Here is a 10,243-nt window from a genome sequence, read left to right on the forward strand (position 1 = left end):
TTGAAGGTGGACTGAAGTAGCGAAGCAGCTTGGTATCAAGTTTCAAAATCTGATTGGGGACGTCTTGGTATCATCCGGTGTTGTGGCGTATTTGGGCGCCTTCACGGCTGCCTTTAGACAGGAACAAACAGTTCAATGGGTCAATGCCTGTCGCAGCACTAATATACCTTGTTCTGATGACTTCTCGGTTACAGGCACGCTTGGTGACCCTGTAAAGATAAGGGACTGGAACATAGCTGGCCTGCCTACGGACAGTTTTTCTATTGAGAATGGAATCATCATCAGGTACTGTGATTTAACTCAGGCTGGTTGCCCTTCAGTTTGGATGACCTTTCATCTTCTCACTGATAGAGCATCTGTAATTACTTAGGTCGTTTGCAGTCAGCGTGTGTCTTATCCATCTTAAGCCATCCTTGTCCCCTCCTGGTTTGTTATTATTCCCTTTGTATATGTCCTTCTTTCCGAACAAATATTTTGCTGTGCCTCTCAACTAGATAGTACTTTGGCGCTCCAACCATCGCGATGCAGCCCGTTTTATGGTAGTCATGAATTCCCAAGCGGAACATTCAAACATAAACACGCTCTTCAACGTTTCCCTCTGTAGAACTTCTATCAAATGAGATTTTGTTGTTGTTGTTGTTGTTGTTGTTGTTTTACAGCAATGCAAACCGGTGGCCACTGATGATCGATCCGCAGGGACAGGCGAACAAGTGGGTTAAAAACATGGAGAAGAAAAACAACTTACACGTTATTAAAATGACTGATGCTGATTACGTGAGAACACTGGAGAACTGTATCCAATTTGGCACTCCGGTAGGTTGACTTTACCTTTTGATATTTCAACAAAGATGTTTTACACCTACATACGCAGTTTACGTTTTCTGGGAAATAGAGGTTTTTCGATTTTTCCACCAAGTTGATGAAAAGATGACAAGGATAGTCAGTGAAACCAAAGTTTATTTTTGATGTTTGCCGTTGTAATAATAGGCTTGTTTAAATGCACTGCTGATAATGAGCAGATAGTTGTTTAGTTACTTTTCTGGGAATTCCTTCATTAATGATGGTTTTGCTTTTTCAGGTTTTGTTAGAAAACGTCGGAGAGGAACTTGATGCACTATTAGAGCCGCTACTTTTAAAACAGACATTCAAACAGGGCGGCAGTATCTGTATTAAGCTTGGTGATAGTGTCATTGAATACTCCAAGGATTTCAGGTAAGTTCCGTTGGAGTCTTCTGATTGACTCATAGTGTTGATATCAGTAATAATGTTTGGTGACTGTCATTAAATCACCACCCTTGACAGAAAAAAAATTACCGAGGAAGTCTGAAGCTATCTCTTTCTGTGCTTAGTATGTAAACGAAAGTTGTTGATGGAAGAAGTGAGTACTAACTATCTGCACTAATTTCCATTTTTAAGGTTTTACATAACAACGAAGCTCAGAAACCCGCACTACCTTCCAGAGACGTCCGTCAAGGTAACCGATTAAGTAATAAAAGGCTACTTTTGCTCTTCGCATCAGAGACTTATTAACGTAAATCAAAATTTCTGTTTACTCGGAAACCTGAAGCTGCAGGAGGACGATCTGCGTTAAGAAAGAATTTCAGTTTTTTTTTTACTTTCAGTTTAAAACAATTTTGCCATGGGATAATGTGGCACTTGACTTTTCAAATATCGTAACCGCTTTTATACCGTAAATACTTCCAAAAGAGTCTGACAATGTTGTTAATATAGTCTTTATGTTACAATTGTGTTTCTGTAGGTGACGCTGTTGAATTTCATGATCACACCTGAAGGACTCGAGGATCAATTGCTGGGGATTGTGGTGGCACGAGAGAGGCCTGAGCTGGAGGAAGAGAAGAATGCACTGATTATACAGAGTGCAGAAAATAAGAGGTGTGTTCACCACACCACACTAACATTTTGGTGCTGGTAATCTACCTACCTCTTAACCTTGATTCTCTCTTAAAACAGACAACTGAAAGAGATCGAGGACAAGATTTTGGAAGTGCTGTCCTCATCTGAAGGAAACATCTTAGAAGACGAGACTGCTATTAACGTTTTGTCCTCATCCAAGGTGTTGGCAAATGAAATCTCCGAAAAACAGGTCAGTCGACTTTCCTTCTGGTTTTTTTTTGTTTTTTTGGTTTTTGTTTTTTGTTTTTTTTCTGTGTGTGTGTGTGTGTGTGTGTGTGTGTGTGTGTGTGTGTGTATGTGTGTATGTGTGTATGTGTGTGTGTGTGTGTCCATCTGCTTGTCTTTATTTCTGTCCTTTTCATTTATCGTAGTCTGTCTGTTAACCTGAATGTCTGTGTGTCTGTCTTCATCTTACTTTACTCATTGTTTTCTGCAAACTTACCGTTATCGCCCCGATTCTTAATTATGGTCGATCGCGATGCTTTTTATGATTTGAGATTTTATCTGTTGGTGTTAGGCCATAGCAGAAGAAACAGAGAAGAAGATTGACAACACACGTATGGGTTACACGCCTATCGCTACTCACTCAGCAGTGCTGTTTTTCTCCATTGCTGACCTGGCCAACATTGAACCTATGTACCAGTACTCTCTAACCTGGTTCATCAATCTGTTCATCATGTCTATTGACAATTCTGAAAAATCAGAAGTATTGGAACAACGGTAAGAAAAAACGTGCCTTTTCCTTTTAACCTTGCCACGCGTCAGATGCCCGGCTGGTTCCTCGGTTAGCACTTCATATTTCTGAGCAGACTTTGAGACCCTTTCTGATACGGAATCTGTTCTGTGTACGCAAAATGCTTCACTCAAGCCCCTTTGTACTGATTATTAGCTACAACTGATCATGGCTGTTTTCCATCTGCAGGCTGGAGAATCTAACAAATCACTTTACATATTCTCTTTACTGCAATGTGTGCCGATCACTGTTTGAAAAGGATAAGGTGACAGAATTTTGAATGTCTTACCGTATGTTTTAACGTATGTTATAAATATTCCATTTTCATTGATGATAATCGTGAACTTCCAGAACGTATTTCAGCTCTTTATTTTTTAATTATTCCAGCCGGCCAGCTAATGTTATAGCCAACCTTGTTTTACAGCTGCTGTTCTCGTTCCTGTTGTGTGTTAACTTACTGAAAGGCAAAGGAGAAGTATGTGATAATGAATGGCGTTTCCTTCTGACTGGCGGAGTGGGCCTGGACAATCCTCATTCAAATCCGTCCACTTGGCTTCCCTCGCGGTCCTGGGACGAGCTGTGTAGACTGGATGACTTATCATTGTACGTTGCCATATACAGAGCTCTGCAAATTTTTCTTTGACTATACTTGCCCCGCGCTGAATTAAGCGAATCACTTAAACTTTCTCTTTGTTATTATAGGTTCAAAGGATTCCGACACAAGTTTCCCAAACACTTAGAAGGATGGAAAAAGATTTACGACAGCAATGTAAGCGATCGCTGTTTGTCTTAAGTTTCAGTTATTTGACCAGTTCAAAAACATCAGGTGTATTGTTTATGTTCAGTTTTCAGAATTGGACAGTGAGGGCCGGGTTTTTTTTGTTAGCTTTTGAGCTAATTTGGGAAATACACAGCAAACTTCCCTGGTTTTGTTTTTGTAAACGTTGCTTTTATTTTTATTCGTTTGTCACTTTCTGTATTTGTTTTGTGTCTTTTTTTATAAAAGAGCTCTGACTGTTTTCTCGCTTTTACTCACTGTTGCGATACTTTGCTTTCGCCCCTTATAACAGGAGCCACAAAATGAGCCTTTACCAGGAGATTGGAATGAGAAACTTGGCCAGTTCCAAAAAATGGTTATCCTGCGCTGTCTCCGACCGGACAAGGTCTGCTATTGCATTGAATATCGACAACGTTTACCGCATTTATTTTTATTGTTATCATGATAATATATTGAGATATTTTCTTAACTTTGCATTTTTTTTCCTTACCGGTTTTCAGATGACGCCTGCAGTCCAAGATTTTGTTACCGCTAAACTTGGCAAGCGTTTCATTGAGCCGCCACCATTTGACCTGGCTAAGGCTTTTGCCGATTCTAACTGCTGTGCGCCGCTCATCTTCGTGTTGTCTCCTGGCTCTGATCCCACAGCCGCCCTACTTAAGTTTGCTGACGATCAGGTAGAAAATAACGAAAGCTTCAGTCTTGAATCCTTTCATTGCTTAGTTTACCATGCTGAACAGTACAGTGAAGTTTACAGTTTACAAGACGAATAGATTCCTTTATTTTTCACTGAACATTCCATCGCCCTAGCGTAATTGTGATGAGACACAACCAAATAATCAGACATCCCTCCCTCCCTCAGGGATATATTGTCTTCGCTTTCTTACGGAGTACTTCAGTCTCTCGTCTATTCTATAGCTGTTGCCGTTGATGTTATAAAATGGCCTCAGAAAGTCATTTCCAAAAGCCAGCGTAAAGAACGATTTATAGTTAACAGAGTTGATCGGCAACGCGGTTAAGACGGTTGCATGAAGTGCTATCTGGTTACAAGTGTGTGCGAGGTGAGATTCTACATTATAGTTATCACTGGGGGCTAATTCATTTCGTCTGTCATGTTAGGGCTTTAGTGGATCCAAGTTGAGTTCTTTATCACTTGGTCAAGGCCAGGGTCCAATTGCCATGCGTATGATAGAGAAGGCCGTCAAAGATGGCACCTGGGTAGTGCTGCAGAACTGTCACTTGGCCACATCATGGATGCCTACACTGGAGAAAGTTTGTGAGGTTTGTATGGTGTACCATACTGTAGGTTTAATACATGGGCACGACCTGTTATCGATGTGGCTGTTGCAGAAATGAATTTGCTATTGCGAACTGACCTAACTCCCGGCAGTTCGCAGGATCAGGTAAAACTTTTAGTGAATGAAAAGATTAACTCTTCACTCGAAACTGATTCTACGCCTGTAAGCGACTTTAGGAGTACTCTTCTCACATTTGAGTCAACGGCTTTGTTCCGGGTAATGAGGCTTTTATTCTGTTTCATTGCTGTGCAAACGTTTTTTCACTAAACGTGTCCTTTGTTTCGTCTTATGAAGGAACTGAACCCAGACACGACACACCCTGATTTCCGGCTGTGGCTGACCAGTTACCCGTCACCAAACTTCCCAGTGTCTGTACTTCAGAATGGTGTCAAGATGACCAACGAACCTCCCAAAGGACTGCGTTCAAACGTTATACGCTCCTACCTGAGTGACCCTATCTCAGACCCAGAGTTCTTTACAACCTGCAACAAGCCTGTAAGTAACAACTGAAAATAAGCTGGATACTTTTTACAACTTCTTTGTCATTCTTCAAGGCGATGGCCTGTCAAATTCATGACCATTCGTCTCTGCTCTTAATCTTTCAGCGCGAGTTTAAAAAAATGCTCTATGGTTTGTGTTTCTTCCACGCCATTGTTCAAGAGAGGCGGACATTTGGTCCCTTGGGTTGGAATATTCCTTACGAATTCAATGAGACTGACTTGAGAATAAGTGTGCGACAGCTCCACATGTTCATGAATAAATATGATGTAAGTATGTTTGCCCCTAGTTACTACTCAGCAAGTTTAAACCTTAAACAGCCATGTGACAGTTTTTGCAACGTAAAATATCAAGCCAAGCTTTTAGAATGAATGGTTTTCAATCCGTTCAAATCTTCTTCAGCTGCAGCCGTCCTTGTTCCTTGTCAGGTTGACATGGCGTCTGTTGTATTTTACGATCTTACGAGGCTGATATATTGTGTTCTTCTTCAAGTTTACGGTAGTTTTGTGCGTGAAAAGATATTCTTTGATAACTAGTCATAGTTATATTGACACGGTGACCTTTTATGTCGCTAAACAACTTAACAAATGACGAGCGCAAGTTTGTTTGAGAGATATTTGTGGTTGTGCATTGCATGAGTCAATAGAACCTTTTCCTGTATTTTTTCATTGCAGGAAGTCCAGTTTGCTGCTTTGTCTTACCTGACTGGAGAGTGTAATTATGGCGGCCGAGTGACTGATGATCGTGACAGACGGACTCTGCTAACCATCTTGGACAAGTTTTACAGCCCAGACATCATAAACAACGAGGATTACAAGTTTTCTCCAAGCGGCAATTACTTTGCTCCTAAAGAGGGTGAATACGAGACTTACATCGAGTATTCACGTAGCTTGCCGTTGATAACCCACCCCGAAGTATTCGGCATGCATGCTAATGCTGACATTAGTAAAGATCAACAAGAAACCAATCTGTTGTTCAACAGCATCCTGCTGACTCAGTCTCGAGCTTCTGCTAAGGGAGGAAAGTCAGAAGACGAGGTGGTGTATAGTGTGGCAGCGGACATCTTGGAGAAGCTTCCTCAGAACTTTGACACTGAAGCTGCACTGCGCAAGTTTCCTACCACCTACGCACAAAGTATGAACACAGTGCTCGTACAGGAGATGGTAAGATTCAACAGACTTACAGAAGTAGTGCGGTCCTCGCTTATCAACATACAGAAGGCCATCAAGGTACGCGGTATTTAGACCTTTTGACTTTTAACTTTCCGAACAGCCTGGAAGTGTTTAGGGTCATTTCCCTTAATGTTGGCGAATTGATAGAGATTATGGAAGAACAATGCCAGTTCTCTCAGTAGGGGAGCTTTTCGAATCGGTACTGAGAGTTCATCCCGCGGTGGAGAAGTAAAATGTGAGAAACTGACAGAGAGATCGGTGAACGATAAAGACCGACTTAAAGTTTCCGTTTTAGAAAAGTGCAGAAGAATCTTTTTTTTTCGCTTGCGCGAGGAGCTTCAAAACAGGGCGATGTAGCATTAATTTTATTTTAAGGGTCAAATGATTAAGCAGACGTACTCACTGGAGACCAACAGAATTAAAAAAAAAAAAAAAGCAATGTAGTTAGCTAGCTTTAATTTCCACGCCAATAATCTTAAAAATAAGGGAAAGAAATTGTCAAAAAGTTCTGTTTCCAACAACGGGTGTTATCGCAATATTTGCGATATTTTCTTTGCAGTTTGGCTAGTCTGACAACGATTGTTCCTCAAAGGACACTGAACTGTAAAAGCAAACTAGAATTAAGCTCGGTATACCCTACTTTGTTTATAGGGATTGGTTGTGATGTCGTCTGAGTTAGAGGAGGTGGTGAGTGGCATTCTGAAAGGAAAAATCCCAGGCCTGTGGATGAAGAAGTCATACCCATCACTCAAGCCCCTCGGCAGCTATGTCAATGACCTCATAGCCCGACTGAAATTTCTCCAGGAATGGTATGATAATGGTGCACCTCCCGTATTTTGGGTGTCTGGATTTTTCTTCACCCAGGCTTTCTTGACCGGTTCAAAGCAGAACTATGCCAGAAAATACACTATTCCCATTGATTTGTTGACCTTCGACTTCGAGGTTCTTGAGGACAAGACATACGATACTCCACCTGAGGACGGAGTGTACGTGAATGGATTGTTCATGGAAGGTTCCCGCTGGGACAGGGAGAAAAAAGTGATAGGCGAGTCTCACCCTAAAGTGCTTTACGATAATATGCCTGTGATGTGGCTGAAACCCTGCAAGAAGGAGGGTATTGTAGACAGACCACACTATGTTGCCCCTGTGTACAAGACGAGCGAGAGACGTGGAACACTCTCCACCACAGGACATTCAACCAACTTTGTTATGGATATGCGCCTGCCGTCTGACCAGCCGCAGTCGCACTGGATCATGCGTGGTGTGGCTCTTCTGTGCCAGTTGGATGATTAAGTAAATAAACCGTGTGATGATTCACCTTATATACAATCAGTCACTTAAGTCGTTGTATGTAATTCCTTTGGTACTCAATACTCTTTTTTAGATGTTTATAATACGATAGTTTCCTCAAGATTTTCGACATGAGTGACAAAACTGAATGAATGCGTGTAAACAGAAGACTTTGAGTTAACTTCTCTTGGTAATGTGGTAACAAAGTGCCTATGATGGCTGTTGTAAAAGAAAATTCCACGTTAAAATGCTTTTTCTCATAGATCTGCTTTCTTTTGTTTTGTTTTGTTTTGTTTTTTTCGATATATATATATATTCAGGATCAGTTATTCAGGATCTAATCTTTATTATAGGGTGATATGACAAACTGCGATTATTTCAAAACTGGTTTTGCGCAAACAATTGTTCTACAGAAAACGTTGACTACATCATGGAGCTCATTTCGAGAAAATCTTGTAAATAATGAATGTGAGTTACCAGGGGGCACCGCATACATTACCGAGGCCAGAGATCACGTGCAACACCTGTCCGTCATAATTCTACCGCTTAGTAAATGACTTGAGCGTAAGTTAATTATTTCCGTATCGTTCGATTTAAATCAGTCTCACTAATGCTCTGACTTTTACTCGACACTACTAATAGTGAGCACAGTTGCTCTTATCCTTTCTGATTTTGTAGTGTTTCAATTTTCTTACGATGTAAGGGTTTATGAAAGCGACCCGCAGAAGCAACGACCAATTGTTAATAAGTCACATGGGGGCACAGGGTGTGAACTGCTGTTGCGTCTTGGAGAGGAAGTCCTATCATCTAGTTATTGAGAGTTTCATTATGCCTAATCTTTCGAGAGGGTAAGATATTTTGTTTTTACATGGATGGACCAAGTTCCCTGAAGGAAGCCCTCCCCTAATTTCAAAATGATATTAATTTGTGTACTGCGTGCTTACGTGGAAATCCTTATCAAAGCATAATATTGGTTTTTTATCAAGAGTTAAAGGCAGCACAACCAATCTCATTTGCCAACGTCATCAACAAATAACCCATAGGTACTTCCATGGCTAAGGCAGCAACCTTGCTGTGCGCGCGACAAAGGGGCATACTGCAATTCATTTCAAAATAAGTTTTGCGAAAACAACTGCTTTACAGAAAACGTTGACTCTATCATGAGGTTAATTTCGAGGAAATTTTGTAAACATTGGATGGGATTACTAGGGAGCGCCGCGTGCATGACCGAGGCCAGTGATTACGTGTAACACCTGTCAGTCATTATTCTGCTACTTTGTAAATGGCTCTTCGTCGCATGCTGGACAAAATCAATTTATTGCGATATTTTTATACAAGATGACTCATTTTTTTACCAAAATACATTTTTTTATTTCACTTGACAAAGCGGAAAGAAGTTCAAAAGATTAGAGAAAGATTTTAGGTAAAAAATTTTTTGTAATTTGTTTTTGTTTCTTAGTTCATACGGTTTCAAGGGAATACAGACACCTGCCATGATACGCAAGCGAGCCTTGTGTAATCACTCTATAGGACAAAAAGAATAAAAATATTACCATTCTCTTCCCCTCCGGTGATATCACATTCTTGTAAATGGCAGCAAAATTACCAAGTTGCATTTCGACTGGTCTATCTCAAAGACGTTGCTATAATATGGAAAACGCCGAATGTGCGTACGAGTTACCGAATGGAGAAGCTCTTGAAATAAAGAATGACCCTAACTCAAAATCCGCGGGCTTCACGTTAGAGCATGATGAGGCTCAAATATATTCAACATCTACTCCATCGGTGCAATCTGACGAAGAAAATCGTCGTGAAGATATGGATTTTGATACAATGTTTGACGGTGAACAATCCAATGTTGAACGAATAGGAAGTTCAACGGATTTGAACCAGGCAGATTTTAGGAAGTTACAAGTAGGCAAGCATATTCTTCAGCTGCCAGTACTCCATTCTTCATCACAGAACTGCCGAGTAGACAAAGACGTAAACAACTCAAGCAAAAAGGAACACAAACAAAAAGGCTCAAAAGTCACCACACATCGAACATGATCTGCCCAAGTGAGATATATTTAGCACATCATCTACATTTTACGAGAAGGAAATTATACTCAATCGATTTTAAAAATACGTTTAGATAAACAAGTAAATAGGTTATTTCGTATTCAAATAATGCATTATTCTGGTATTGTGAGATAGCAGATTAAATGTAAATCAAACAAAAACGTTTCCGACCATTTTGATATTCTTTGCAAAATCTGTTTAAAAAAAATGCAGTACAAGTTGCAACAAAGTTGAACCCAAGGCTTCAAGCCAAAAACTGTAAAAGGGACATGACAACTGTCCTCTCTCTAAAATGGGAAACTTTTCAATCTTAGCCGAAACTGAGAGCAAGTCAATTTTAAGTTCATCCTGGGCGGTTGTCACTAGTTACTACACGGAGAATGAAAGCAGAGATTGAGAGGTCTCGATATAATTTTATTTTTCTGATTTACTGTCTCACCTGACCTAACACGTTTTCACGAGCAGCGGTGCTCTAGATTAAAACCTTTGCAGATGTTTT

The 10,243-nt window shown here is 40.5% G+C and overlaps 1 protein-coding gene across 2 annotated transcripts in view; it reads left to right on the forward strand.

The window, feature by feature from the left end:
* The window catches only part of LOC111340655 (dynein axonemal heavy chain 7), a 46,689-nt gene extending 38,744 nt beyond the window's left edge, over nucleotides 1-7,945 (forward strand). For both annotated transcript variants that reach the window (XM_088746065.1, XM_088746066.1), the window contains 17 exons: nucleotides 7-285; nucleotides 660-813; nucleotides 1,079-1,212; nucleotides 1,417-1,474; nucleotides 1,760-1,893; nucleotides 1,972-2,104; nucleotides 2,432-2,634; nucleotides 2,837-2,912; nucleotides 3,072-3,250; nucleotides 3,350-3,416; nucleotides 3,718-3,810; nucleotides 3,926-4,102; nucleotides 4,545-4,706; nucleotides 5,018-5,218; nucleotides 5,329-5,490; nucleotides 5,896-6,450; nucleotides 7,045-7,945. In XM_088746065.1, the coding sequence (XP_088602191.1) occupies nucleotides 7-285; nucleotides 660-813; nucleotides 1,079-1,212; nucleotides 1,417-1,474; nucleotides 1,760-1,893; nucleotides 1,972-2,104; nucleotides 2,432-2,634; nucleotides 2,837-2,912; nucleotides 3,072-3,250; nucleotides 3,350-3,416; nucleotides 3,718-3,810; nucleotides 3,926-4,102; nucleotides 4,545-4,706; nucleotides 5,018-5,218; nucleotides 5,329-5,490; nucleotides 5,896-6,450; nucleotides 7,045-7,686 (3,409 nt within the window). In that variant the 3' untranslated portion in view covers nucleotides 7,687-7,945. The remainder of the gene's footprint in view (nucleotides 1-6; nucleotides 286-659; nucleotides 814-1,078; nucleotides 1,213-1,416; nucleotides 1,475-1,759; nucleotides 1,894-1,971; nucleotides 2,105-2,431; nucleotides 2,635-2,836; nucleotides 2,913-3,071; nucleotides 3,251-3,349; nucleotides 3,417-3,717; nucleotides 3,811-3,925; nucleotides 4,103-4,544; nucleotides 4,707-5,017; nucleotides 5,219-5,328; nucleotides 5,491-5,895; nucleotides 6,451-7,044) is intronic.
* The last annotated feature ends 2,298 nt before the right edge of the window (nucleotides 7,946-10,243 follow it).

Source organism: Stylophora pistillata, chromosome 14 (assembly GCF_964205215.1).
Source record: "Stylophora pistillata chromosome 14, jaStyPist1.2, whole genome shotgun sequence".
Taxonomy (NCBI): domain Eukaryota; kingdom Metazoa; phylum Cnidaria; class Anthozoa; order Scleractinia; family Pocilloporidae; genus Stylophora; species Stylophora pistillata.